The sequence below is a fragment of the Fringilla coelebs genome (assembly GCF_963513975.1).
Source record: "Fringilla coelebs genome assembly, chromosome: 10".
NCBI lineage: Eukaryota > Metazoa > Chordata > Aves > Passeriformes > Fringillidae > Fringilla > Fringilla coelebs.
Window position 1 is genome coordinate 6,148,858 of NC_140036.1, and position 12,834 is coordinate 6,161,691.

Here is a 12,834-nt window from a genome sequence, read left to right on the forward strand (position 1 = left end):
CCAGCAGCCTGTCAGCTGTGCCAGGGCACCTGAGGGGTGGGGCAGGCTGGGTCTGCCAGGCTGCAGTGCCAGAGCTGTGCCAGGACCACAGGAGTGTAGAAGGAGTCCAGGTGGGGCTCAGCTGCCTGGGTGGTGAGGTCACTGTGCAAATCCTGCCCAGAACTGATACCTGCTGCTTGGCTTGTGCTCTGCCATAACAATCTATCCCACATATCTCCTGGCTGGCAGAGCCTCACCTTTATGCTGGTGTTTCATTGTCTTCCCTGCAGCATGGTTGCCACAGCCTGTCCTTTCCTCAAAAGTATTTTGGAGGGATTTGATCTGTCATTTTTGCTTGATAACTCAATTTCTTTTGCAGTACACACTGGGATAGTCTCTTTCTTCTATGTGACAAATCCTACTGCAGCAAAGTAGGAGTAGCATGCCCATTTCCAAGGATCCAGATGACAGTTGCCATCTTTGTGGGACAGTGTGGTGTTTGGAAGGATACAAAGGGAGACACTGGGAGAATCATCTTGGGCTTTTAGAAAATGCTGCTAAATAGAGGGTGGTTAGGCAGGCAGTGTAGTTAGAGCCTTCTTTTAACAATGGGAAGGGGCTTTGTGTGGATTCAGCATGAACAACTGATTGTAGTTTTTGCTGTGAGCTGTAGCTTCATTTCCTCCATGTCTTCCTTGTTTCCAGCTTTGTCAAACAGGATCATTGAGAGGATATTCAGCGGTGCTGTGGTGAGGTAAGGAGTAGCACACTTGGGGGAAGAAGGGAAGGCAATCTCTGTCAGGCTGAGAAATACAAGTTATTCTCAGAAATGTCCCTGATCAGAATGGTTTCCAACAGAGTGCTCCAGCTGGAGCTGCCTGAACATGGAGTGAGACTTCTGGGTAACTTAAGAAAACAAAATAAAAATCCTATAGGATGGGATAACTGGCCATAGCTGGAAGACATGGCACAGGGATAGCTGGAGAGCACTGCTTTGAAGTCTCTGAAAAGGGATGGGCTCTGGGAGGGGATGTGGCAGATGAGCTTCAGCTCTGCAGTGATAAAAGGCAGTAAATGCTGTACCTGGTGTGCAGGGTGCAGGTAGTACAGGCTAAATAGGTGACAGTGCCCCATTTTCTCTCACTAATGATTTGAAAAATATCTTTGATGACATCTTGAGTGTTTAGGAGCCTGGTGATTTTTAATTATTCTTTTTCTGCTATGTCTTCTAGAGGCACTGAAGTTCAAAAGGAAGGGCGCATGAGTTACGCAGATTTTGTGTGGTTCCTGATTTCAGAGGAAGACAAAAGGAGTGCTACAAGGTGAGACTGATTTCTGTGTCTTAGTAAAATCATTGAGATGAGCAAATAAGATATGGAAACTGTGACCTACCACTTTCTACAAGAGAGAGCAGCTTGGGGTCTGGAAGTTGTTAGGAAAAAAACATCTTACCAGTGATGGTTGGTCAAATAATTTGCCTTTCTTGAGGAAAAATTGTGTAGAAGCAGAGTTTCCTTGTAATTTTTAATGTATTGGTAGTTATCAGTGCCTTTGTTGACCTCATGCCATGAGGCAGTGACTCTGAGCACACACTCCTGATGTGCTGGCAGCAGCTGGGCACATCCCTTCACAGGTGGAGTGGGTGTGTAAGGAGGGTTTGTGGGGAAACTTCCCTGTGGCACTTTGTAAAACCTGCCTGTGGCCTGGTTTGTACAGCCAGGAGGAGGCTGCTGTGCAGGGGTGATCCAGATGTGCATGTGAGCATTAGCACAAGGCATCTTACACATAACAAGAGAAGGAAAATCCAGAGCTGCAGGCTTGGACCCTCCAGAGGGGAGGAGGGATGCAGAGTACAGCTGCCTGAGAGCTCTGCCTTGTGTATAAAGGAGCAAATGAGTGCATGACACAGCTGCCTTGTCCCTCACCAGGGTCCCTGCAGGGTCCTGGGCTCAGAGCTGGCTCTATTTGGCCAGCTCTTGCTGGTGGGTCAGGCAGGGACTCCCTGCCCTACGTGAGCCCCCCTTAGGCTGCATCACAATGGACATTGGGTACAGGTGAGGCAGGTAATGAGTGTGGCTGTGCTGCTTACAGCCACCTGGGAGACTAACAGGAGGTGCTTGGAGTGTTGGCCTGTGCCCTGACCCTTCCCAATGGGTCTTGTCATCCCTGGGTTTATGCCAGGCTGTGGCAGAAGAGCCTTGGGGGTGGGTAGGGAGAATGTGCAGTGCTGCAGTCTGTGCTGTGTGGATGTCCCAGAGCAGTGAGCAGTGTCCCTGCTGTGTTCCCAGCATCGAGTACTGGTTCCGCTGCATGGACCTGGACGGGGACGGGGTGCTGTCCATGTACGAGCTGGAATTCTTCTATGAGGAGCAGTGTGAGCGCATGGAGGTGATGGGCATAGAGCCACTGCCCTTCCAGGACCTGCTGTGCCAGATGCTGGACCTCGTTAAGCCAGAGAGGGAAGGTAAGTCCTGTTTAGGCAGAGCTTTCACTCCTTTCATTTGTGGTGGGTTGAGGAGGTAAAGCCACTCTGAAACCCATCTACAAGCAGAGCCCTGTGTGAGTCACAGGGCAGAGGTTACTGCACATTGGGCCATGACGTGCAGTAACTTCTTGTGTGCTCCAGCTGTGGGATGTGCTGACAGCCTACACTGTCAAATTGAACCATCCCCATTCACATGCCATCATATTTCACATGAATGTCAAAGGCCTCCATATGTACATGATATTTAAGCTTAACGAAGACAGCCATTTATTGAATAATGTTAAAATCCTTGACTGACTTGGGAAGGAATTTTGTGCTTTTGAAGCCTACTGGTGTCGCAATTTAAACCTTTGTAAGAACTCAGTAACAATCATGTGGGGTTTTTCTATAGGAAGAGTAACCTTGCGAGACTTGAAGAGGTGCAGAATGGCTCATGTGTTCTTCAACACCTTCTTCAATTTAGAGAAATATCTGGACAATGAACAGAGGGATCCCTTTGCAGTGCAAAAGGTATAAATCACCTTTATTTCTAAATAAGGAAATCTCACACTCATCTTTGGAGTGCTCCTGGATGTAGGGAAAATCCAACGGAATAATAGAAAACTTTTTTCACAAGTACAGCTCATTGAGTGTCTCCTAGAAGCCTCTTATCTGCTCAAAGTACAGAGAAGTGGAGGAGATGCCAAAACCAGCTTTGGTTCCCTCAGAGTTATTCCTACATAATCTGCAATAGAAACTTTGTGGTTCCATGATTCAAGGCTTAAATACCTCCCAAGACAGAACCACTTTGTTTGTTTGTCTGCTTAAACTGGATCATCGTAAAAGCAGACAAGTGGGACTGGGGGATAACTTGCTATCCCCATCTTGTAGTAAATGGCAGAGGACCAGGTATTTATAGAGGTGTTCCTGTAATCTTCTCTAAGACTTGCCCTAACTTAGCAAACTGTGAAGAGTCCCTCAAAAGCTCAGTTACAATTAACCTTTGATGGACAGATTTGAAACCACCAAGTTCTTCTGTCCTGTATGGAGAGCACAAACTGAGCTAGAGCACAGCAAGTGTGTGGTGGTTGCATTTGTGAAGTGGAGCAGATCCAGTTTGTTGGCATTTCAGATCACATGCTGAGCTTTACAGACCCTGAGAGGTATTTTTCTTGTAGTCCTTTATGTGCAGATGTTAAAACACTCTGAGATGGTTGTGACTTTGTCAGTTAAGGCAATTTTTGCCTGGATGTTTCCATCCATTCCTTCCTACCCCAGAGGCTGACTGTGTGATCTCTTTAGGACATGGACAGCGAGAGCCCCGAGCCCTCAGACTGGGACAGGTACGCGGCTGAGGAGTACGAGATCCTGGTGGCCGAGGAGTCTGGGAATGAGCAGCTCCAGGAGGGGTGAGCATGGGCCTGGCACTGCCCTGGGCACTGCCCTGGGCACACACAGCTGCCTCCAGCTGGGCTCTGCTGGGGGCATGTGCTGCCTCTGCCAGCAAGGGAGTGGAGCAGTGGGGTGAACGTTGGGACTGGACTCTGGCACAGGCCCAGGACAGCTGCTCCTACAGCAGCAGGGCAGGAGTGCTGGGGGAGCCACCTGAATCAGCTGCACACAGCTGTGAAGGGGGAAAAAAGGCACAGCCTGTTTCTTTTGGTCACCTTCCAAAAATAGAGATCAAATGACTTCTGCTGGTCTTGGCCATGTATTGACCATGTCACAGCTCTGTTACATTTATTATACCTAGCAGAGACTTTCTTTAGTCCAACTTTGTCTATCAGTCTGTGCTCTTTGTAAATTATACTTCAATATTTTCATTCATTTACTAAGTTGAGACTTTTTATTTTTAAACATTTGGTTTCTTTAATACCTACACTCAATTTTCAGCCTTCTGTAAGATTCTGGACAGACACACCAGCTATCTTTAGCCAGTGAATTTAGGCAGAGCAGTTGTTCCAGAACTTCTCTGTGGGCAAGGGCTTCCTGCAGATAAATGGAGACTCAGTCTAATCTTTCTTTAGATTTGTGTCTGTGTTGGCATCTTCTTGAGAATATTTCTTTCAACCACCCAAAGAATGCTTACCCTGTGTTAATCCTGCATGATTCAGGATTGCATCCAGTCTTAAGCAGCATTTATAGAGCCAGTAGAGCATTGAGAAGATTGCATTGTTTTCAGAACTTCCCACACTGTAAATTGCTTGGGACAACAATAGCACCTGCTAATTAGGCACAAAGATTTGCAAAGCTATTGAGAGCTGTTCCCCTCTCTCTCCGTGTGTCCAAACAGCAACAGGCTGTTCCCTCAGCCCCTCTGAACTGCCTGGCCTTTCTGTGGCCTTCACAGTGGAAGATGAGGTAGGGCAGGATGGAAGATGAAATTGCTGCATTCCTTGCAGCTGCTTTGCAACACCTATGTCCTCAGCACAGAAAAGAAACAGGAGGCTGCCATTAAAGCTTCATGCAGGACCATGAATTCCCAAATTCACCAAAACCAGAAGAGTGACAGGTGATGTCAGATTTTTGAAGTTGGTCTGAAGCAGCTCTGTGTCTTCCTGCAAAGAGCATGTCAGCAACCTGGCTGCCAGCTTTTAAGAGTCCCTGAAAAGCTCTGTAGTCATGGCAGCAGGATTAGATCTCATTTGTGGAGCATAGCAACAGACCACGAAGGAAAAAAGAAAGGAAAAAGAAAAACAAAGAGCTGGATGCCCAGACAAATTTGCCAGAATGAGCCATTGAGTTTTTGCACATACATTATTTCTGCTGTATTTTGAGGATGACAGAAACAGGGAGCGGGGACAGAACCAAGACAATTCCTGGTGAGCTCTGGGAGAGACTGGAAGATTTTTGGCTAAGTTAGCTGGCAGAACATGAAATATAGTCTTTGTCTTATGAATACATTTGAAAACAACCATCATTCAGCAATCACAGCTGCATTAATGAGTGTGTCCCGCTTCTGTGATTAGCCCTGTCCCTGCTTCTCTGGAAGGAAAGTTTCTAAAGCCAGTCAGTCTAAAGCTGGCTGAGGCATGCCCAGGAGAGAACCCTGCTCCCAGAGTGGGAATCCTTTAAACCAAGGAGAGATTAGAGAAGCTGAGGCACCTGCAAACATTCCCAATCCATTCCTGATGGGAGAGGCAGGGCAACACAGCCCCCACAGGCACCATTGAGGCAAGAATAGTGTAAATTGCACATATTTTGGCAACCTCGCGCACGTGGTCAGAAGAGATTTGGTGCAGGATCCAGACCAGACTGTTGTTTCCCTCCTCCCACTTAAGCAGGAATCCAGAAGGTGGCAGAATTACTAAGCAGGTGCTTTCCTTATGGAAGAGAGGACAGTGTTCTCCAGGAAGGTCTGGGCTGGTCTCCCTGCACACAGGGAGCATCCTGCCTACAGCAGAACAGACCCTGACTGCCTCCCAAGGGTTTGCTGTGCCTGCATCTGGGTCAGTCAAGGGAAAAACACCACAAGAAGGGGTAGACAATTCCTTCCTGGCACATCCATGCTGGGCTATCAAAGGAGTTCACCTTTTTGCAGCCCAGCTTACCACTGAACATGAGAGCCATTACTGTCCTGGCCATTGGAGCACCTGCTCCAGCATTTCCTTTGTGAGCAACCTTGCTTTAGAACAAAAGGAAGAACTTTAATTTCTTGGGAGCCCTGCAAAAATAACCCATAGTATGCTGTGACTGAAGGGAAGCATCTTTAAAACATCATTTCTTGGGACTAGAAATGGGCTGAGAGTCCCAGAGCCATAGCCTGTGCTGCAGGGCATGGGGCCCAACCAGCCTGGATAGTGCAGCTGGAGCTGGGAATTGCCACCAAACCTCCTTGGACCATAAATGCTCAATCCTGGATATCAGACTTCCAGCTGAGGGAGAGAGGAACATGAAAGTGTGGCCACAATTGTTCTGTCTGTCAAAACACACCTCAGCCAGAAGATGCTTTGAACCAGGTGTTTCTGAGCCAAGGCTCCTCTGGGGCTGTGGCTGGATGACTTTATTTCTACACTGAACTACTGGGGCTCTGGGAGTTCCTGACAATTGTTACTGAAGCTGGATTCAGATTTTCTAGTGCTGAACACCAGTGAGATGAGGCTGGATGGGAGCACAGATCCATGGCTGCTGTCACAGTACTGGTGACTCCCACCCTCTTCCCCATGCCTCAGAAATATCCTCCTTGAGGTTCACCTCTCACATGCTCCTGCCTTTTAGCCAGCTGACTTAGTAGCCACTGAAATAACAGCCCTGAAAACCAAAATACAGCTTTTAAGGGCACACCTTTTGTCTTTGCAGATCATGTGAAGATGACTATGACACAGATGAAGTCTTACCTCCCCCTGAAACTGGAGAAAAGTCAGACAAGCTAATTATCTCAGATCTCTGAGCTTAGAGAAGTGGAAGACAGCCCATGTCTTTCAAACTGGATAGCATTCAGTCCCAAGGCACTTGGGGGTTTTCCTTAAATCTGTCATTGGAACAATGTGCTTTATTTTGTACACTGAAACTTGAGACCCCTTTTTGTCTTCCTGTGTAATTGCAATAAGGTAATTTCTATGAAAAGGCTTTTTACAATGTGTTATCGTGCACACTCACTGAAAATGGTGATTGCACCTTGTTTCCTTTATATATAAACTCTGTTATGTCCTCAGATGTGCAATAAATGCCAGCATCTAATGATTACCTGTAACAGCTGCATGCAACATCTATAGTGGTTGTTTCTCAGTTCTGTCCTGTGCCACTCTGTCCCCTTGGCTTTATACCAGGAGTGACAAAAGAGCTGCCAAATTAACTTAAATTGTAAAACACAGGTCACAGTGAAGTTCTTTTTTTCCTTCCTGTCCTGGAAACAAAGGGAATGTGCCTGCACATGGGGAGAGTGAAGTCCCTTTGTGCTTTGCCCCCAGGCTCTTCCCCTGGCTGCTGGGCTGTTTCACTGCTGGGAATCTGTGAGCAGTTTCAGCACTATACCACATCATCTTCCCCTGGAATCTGAGACAGTTACCTGTTCTATCCTGTGTCCCCTCCTGTGCTGATCTGCTTCTGGCCAGAGCTTTGTCTGTGTAGATTTCTACTTTGTGGAAGGGTTTTGCAGAGTATTTACAGCAAATACAGCTCTCTGCTGTTCAGGTGCTGTGCCTGGTGTGCACCAGTTCCATCCGTTCCTGTGCTCTCCTCCTCTCCTGTAGCCTTCTTTAACCTGCAGCCAAGAGACTAAGCTGAGATAATGAAGAAAAAAAACAACCCCCTCTTTTAACTAGTAAAGGAATTAGTCTGTATTATTGCCAAAATTAATTTTTCTCCCAGGTTCAGGGAGGAAATGCTGTAACTAATGAATTCTTACTTTAAGTGCAAAATTAAACCAACTTTCCCCTTAGAATCACAAGTGATGTCTCTGCTCTCAGCACACACTGCTGCTGCATCTGTCCCTCCTGGCCAGCAGGAACTGTGCTTCAGCACAGGGATGATTAGAACAAATTCTTAATTTTAGCCCTCATCTGTGTACAAGCAGTTCTGGGCCTTACCCTCTCAGCTGCAATAGGTCTGAGCCCTCCCAGCTGTGCCCAGTCTGTAATGCTGGGTTGCTGTGTGTGCCCTGTATCTCCTGCTGCCTCCCCGTGAGAGCCTCAAGCTGTGCCTCCTGCCAGCATTCCTGGGAGATGCTGCCCCTGTTCCAGCAGGCTCCTGCTGCCCTCCCTGGAGGCAGAGCACCCCCGGGCACTGCAGAGCTGTGTCCCCACGGACAGGGTGGGGCTGGATCCCTGCGGTACCTGCAGGGGTCAGTATCCAATCGAGGAATGGGCTGATCACTCCAGTGCACTCTGGGCTTTTCCAGGAGCCTCTGAAGCCCAAGGCCTGCCTGCCCCTGCTCAGGGGGATGTGCTGCTGCCTCTCTTGGGGCAGAACTTTCCCACAATCAAACTCTGGAAGTGAGAAAGGTTCCAGCTGAACTGAGCAGATGCATACACACCCCCCAGGATCCTGGACTTGGTATTTGGGAAACTTCTGGATGCCCACATTATTAGCAAAGGCCCTGCCAGGTGACCTGCATCCCATAGTAACAGATGAAGCAGGGAGCACCCTGCCCAAACCAGGACAAGCCCCTGGAATGCAGCAAGCACACAGCGTGTCTGGATCCCATCTCCATCACTGCCATAACCTCGAAGGGAAAAACCTTCTCTGGCGTGGTTCCACAAATGCCCAAATGCAGAACCCTCAAGGAACTGGCTGCAGGAATGGACACAGGATGGAGGTCCCACAGCTGCTGCTCGTAACCTGGGCACAGCAGGAGTTCACCCTTCCTTCACTGCCATGGTCCAGAGGGCCCTTTCAGTTTGATGTCCCTTTACATCTCTCCAAAGACTAAGATTCCTCAAAAGGAACAAGAAGAATCTGATCCCATTCTAGGCTGAAATGGAGTCCTCATGGTCCACCAGCAGCAGCAGCACTGCAATGGCTCGTTTGCCAGTTCTGGAAAGCCTCAGTCCCACCACTTCAGGGTCCTTCTTCAGGGCCTTTTGCAGAGGGCCTTTAATTCAACCCATCCCTGAATTCAGGCTCCCACCTCACGCCACACCAGCCTGAACTGGTGCCTTTCTTTCCAGAAGTCAGAACCCAGAGTCTGGTAAAACTCACCAGCTGCCTTCCCAAGGTTTGGTTCAATAAATGGAGACAGGAAGCTGATAGCTGCCCTGCTGAGCCCAAACCCAGCCCCTCTCTCCTACAAACAGACATCCAGTACTGCTACAACAACAGAGAGTGAATCCAGACCCAATCCATGCTTTCTGGTAGGTCAACACAAGCTAATAAAAAAAAAAAAAACAAACCCAATTTGCACAAATATTTTGCATTCTGTGTGAATAGAAGGACAAGCTGCAGAAGCCACTGCTATTGTGGTGGCAGTGCAAAATCTGCAGTAATATTCCAGGAATGGAAATCCATTCTCTGTCCCTAAAGTACTTGAAAATAACCACAATTCAGCAGGCACATGTGCATTAATAGAGGAGGTTCTACACCCCGTTTGTGACCTAGCCCTGTCCCCAGCTGCTCTGGAAGGAAGGTTTGTAACTCTGCAGGATTTAAGAGAGGTAAATTTGGGAACTCCTGTCCTCCTTCTTTGCTTTTTTCTGAGATAGTCAAGGGTGCTTGTGTCCAGCCAGCAAAGCTGCTCAGCTGCAGTGAAGCAGCCTCAGAATCCCTGCCCAAGATTTGCAGGAGTCCCTTGGCTCTGGCTCTGGCTCCTGACTCCATGTCAGTGCCACTTCAGATGCTGCATCCCGGGAAGGACTCATCCTGCATTGTTCAGTGCACATCCAGCTCACATCGGAGGCTTTTTCCTTACAAGTAGTCAGAAAAGTGAGTAAAATTCAGTTTTGCATGAGAAAAATATGATTGTGCTTATTTGTTCTCTCTAGTCTGCTTTTGTCTAGCAAAATGAAGCCCTGTGTTCTTACAAACCCCTTGCTTTTTACTGTTGCATCACAAACAGTAATACAACTGCTTTTAATTGTATTGTATCATAAATATTTTCTCTCTACAGTACTAAGATGGGAGGTATGGCTCAGTATTACTGCTGGAATGGTACTAGCTGGATTTTTTCTCAGTAGTACTTGCTGCATTCCAGTTTTTGGCACTGAACCCTGGGCACTGCTCCAGTTCCCCTCTTGCCTCTGAGGGGCAAGTGCTGCAGAACAGACATGGGCAGCAAAAGAGGGATTCCAAAGCCTTCCTGCTCTCCTGAACCAAGGATTTCATGAAGCTGACTCAAGACACTCTAACCAAGGTACTGGGCTTAGTTTCTAAAACAAGAGTCCTGAAAGACCAATGCTAAGTTCACTGAACTGTCACTGTTAACAGTATGGATTTGGAGTCTCTAGATCAGTATCTTAGGTCTATGCAAACAAAACTGAACCTCAGTGACCAGCACAAGCTACTGTAAGAAACAGAGCTTCCCCTTGTGTGCTCATCTTCTCACTGTATCACTGGGTGAGGGGGCTAGAAACTGAATATTTAATAATAATAATAATAATAAAGGTTCTCATACTTTGTAAAAGTAGTTTTGGATACGTTTTGTGGTGGCATGGTTTGATCTTTGTATTTTTACTTTATATTTTCTTCCTTTTTGGCAAATAAAGGATTTTTGAATTTAAAAAGGAAAACCTGTCTTGGTGGTGGGGTAGAGTGTTACTGCTCACTTCATCTCCAGCTCCTGTGCCAAACTCTCCTTCCCTGATGTGGTGAGTTCACACCACCCAGCTACCTGCAAGCAAATGCCTTCCAAAGCCATAATTCCCGGCTTTCTTCTCAAAAATACTGGGATAAAGCAATCTGATCACTTACCTCCCTCACATCTGTGTCCTCAATGTGGAGCACTGTCCCTGTGATGACTTACCAAAACATCCAACTCTCTCATTTCAACCTGTCCCAAAAAAAAAAAAAAAAAAAAAAAAGAGATATCTCCTGGTTCTTTTGCAAGTGGAATGAACAAGGAAAAAAAAAAAAGAAAAAATAAATAAAGAGAAAACTAGTAATGCCTTTTCTAATTTACCTATATGCAAATGCTCAAGCAGAGTTTGTGCAGTGTGTTGCTCCTGTATTGCTTCCCCAAGGGGTACCTAAATGTGTCTATAGAACAGTCACCTTTTGGTGAGTTTCTTTAGGGTGTCAAAATCACTTCAATTTCTAAATTTAAATAGTTAAGACCAATGATCTGCCTGTGATATTCTTGGTAGTACTGGAGGCAGCATCACCTACCTTTCAGAGGGGATTTCCTCAGTTATGCCACACACTTGGAATGATCCTTACAAGGGTTCTTGCTTGTATCCTTTCAGTTCTCCAATTTAACAATCAAAAATCCTTTTCTAACTGGTTTGTGTAGAACTTAAGTAAGAATTATCTGGGGAGGGGGTGCTTCTTGCATGCAGTAAAAAATGCTTCTGTGCTGGGTCACACCAGAACCTCTGCACCATCCCTGTGTCACAGCTGTGGGATCTGTTCCTTGAAGCTCTGGGAGTTTCACTGAGGGAGCAGCTCCCTGCTGTGCCAGAAGTACCAGCCTTGGCAAACAGGCTTTTCGGGTTTGTTTCTCTGTAACTCTGCAGGTTCTTCTGACACCACCAAATGCTGGGGCTGGCAGGGGCAGTCCCGGGCTGTGCTGAAGGCACCAAGGGCAGCTGTTCCCTGGGAATGTTTTCAGCTCCCATGCAAGGGAAGAACATCTGCAGGGAGAGGCTGCTGTGCCCCAGTGCCCCTGGCTCTGCACTGTGGTCAGACAAGCCAGGGAGGGAGAACAGCTCCTGCTGGGAGAGCCACAAGGTAACACAGCCAGCGGGTAATGTTTTGTCTCCCTGTCCCCCCTCCTCTGGTTTATTGTAGGATTGTTAAGGTTGGAAAAGACCCCCACCATCACCAAATCCAACCTTTGAGAGCTCCACCCTGCCCTCTAAGCCCTGTCACCAATGGCCACATTGACTTGTGTGTCTGAATGTTTTTTAACATGTTCTAATGTGTGATACTTGGGAAGAGCCTTTCCATTCCACATGGAAGCACAGAAGGCTTCTCCTCCTTGTTCAGAACTATGTTCAGCTCTGGATGGTCAGAAGCACTGGATTTTGTACCACTACACATCACCAAAACCTGCTTTTTCTTTTTGACTCTGCTCTACAAATTACAGGGTTTTAATGAAGTTTGGCAGTTAATCCCTGCCTTCAAGGGGATTGGGAAGAAAACTGGATATCACACACTTCCTCTGTAAGGAATGCCCAGGCAGCTCCCTCTGTGCTAATGCTGAGAGCAGCTCCCCAGACCCAGAGCCTTGCAGGAGGAACGCCAGGAATTCCAGGCAGCCCAGCTAGGGCCAGGCTGGAGCTCAAATAATCACTGAGCTGCACCCACCAGTGACTCTCCTGCTCCTCGGGATGGGCAGCAGGGACAAGTACCTCCTGGGCTCTGCTGGACTGCTCCTCACCCTGCTCTCTGCCCAAGCCAAGGCAGGAAGACCCCAAACCAGGAAGCTGCTGTGGAAGGAATGCTTTACCAACTGGAGCTGCTGGAATTCCTGTCAGCACCAAGATGATCCTTTCCATTGCTCAGCTCACAAACAACTAGCCAGGAGGGCAAGGAAACTAAACCAAGGCAACCCTAATTTAAACAATTAGAGAATTAATCATCAACACACTAAGTAGTATTTAGACAGTGAGTTCAACATATGCCACACTGATGCCTTCAGCAGTTGCCAAATAGAATTAGAAAACTAACATTTATTAAATCAATTTGAATTTTAATATACATTTCAAGAATGTGGCAGCATAAAAGGAAATGTTTTTAGAAACAACCTGAATCTACCATTTGCAGTTTTACATTAACCATCAGGGCTCTCCTGTCGACGC

At 47.2% G+C, this 12,834-nt stretch overlaps 1 protein-coding gene across 2 annotated transcripts in view; it reads left to right on the plus strand.

Moving 5' to 3' along the window:
* Positions 1-8,137, plus strand: part of PPP2R3A (protein phosphatase 2 regulatory subunit B''alpha) — a 49,773-nt gene extending 41,636 nt beyond the window's left edge. Inside the window, exons 9-14 of one of the 2 annotated variants that reach the window (XM_084212127.1) lie at positions 685-733; positions 1,212-1,301; positions 2,268-2,443; positions 2,856-2,974; positions 3,746-3,852; positions 6,743-8,137. In XM_084212127.1, coding sequence (XP_084068253.1) covers positions 685-733; positions 1,212-1,301; positions 2,268-2,443; positions 2,856-2,974; positions 3,746-3,852; positions 6,743-6,833 — 632 coding nt within the window. In that variant the 3' untranslated portion in view covers positions 6,834-8,137. Of the gene's footprint in view, positions 1-684; positions 734-1,211; positions 1,302-2,267; positions 2,444-2,855; positions 2,975-3,745; positions 3,853-6,742 lie in introns of those variants that run through there. The other variant, XR_014616413.1, reaches the window with a different exon arrangement.
* The last annotated feature ends 4,697 nt before the right edge of the window (positions 8,138-12,834 follow it).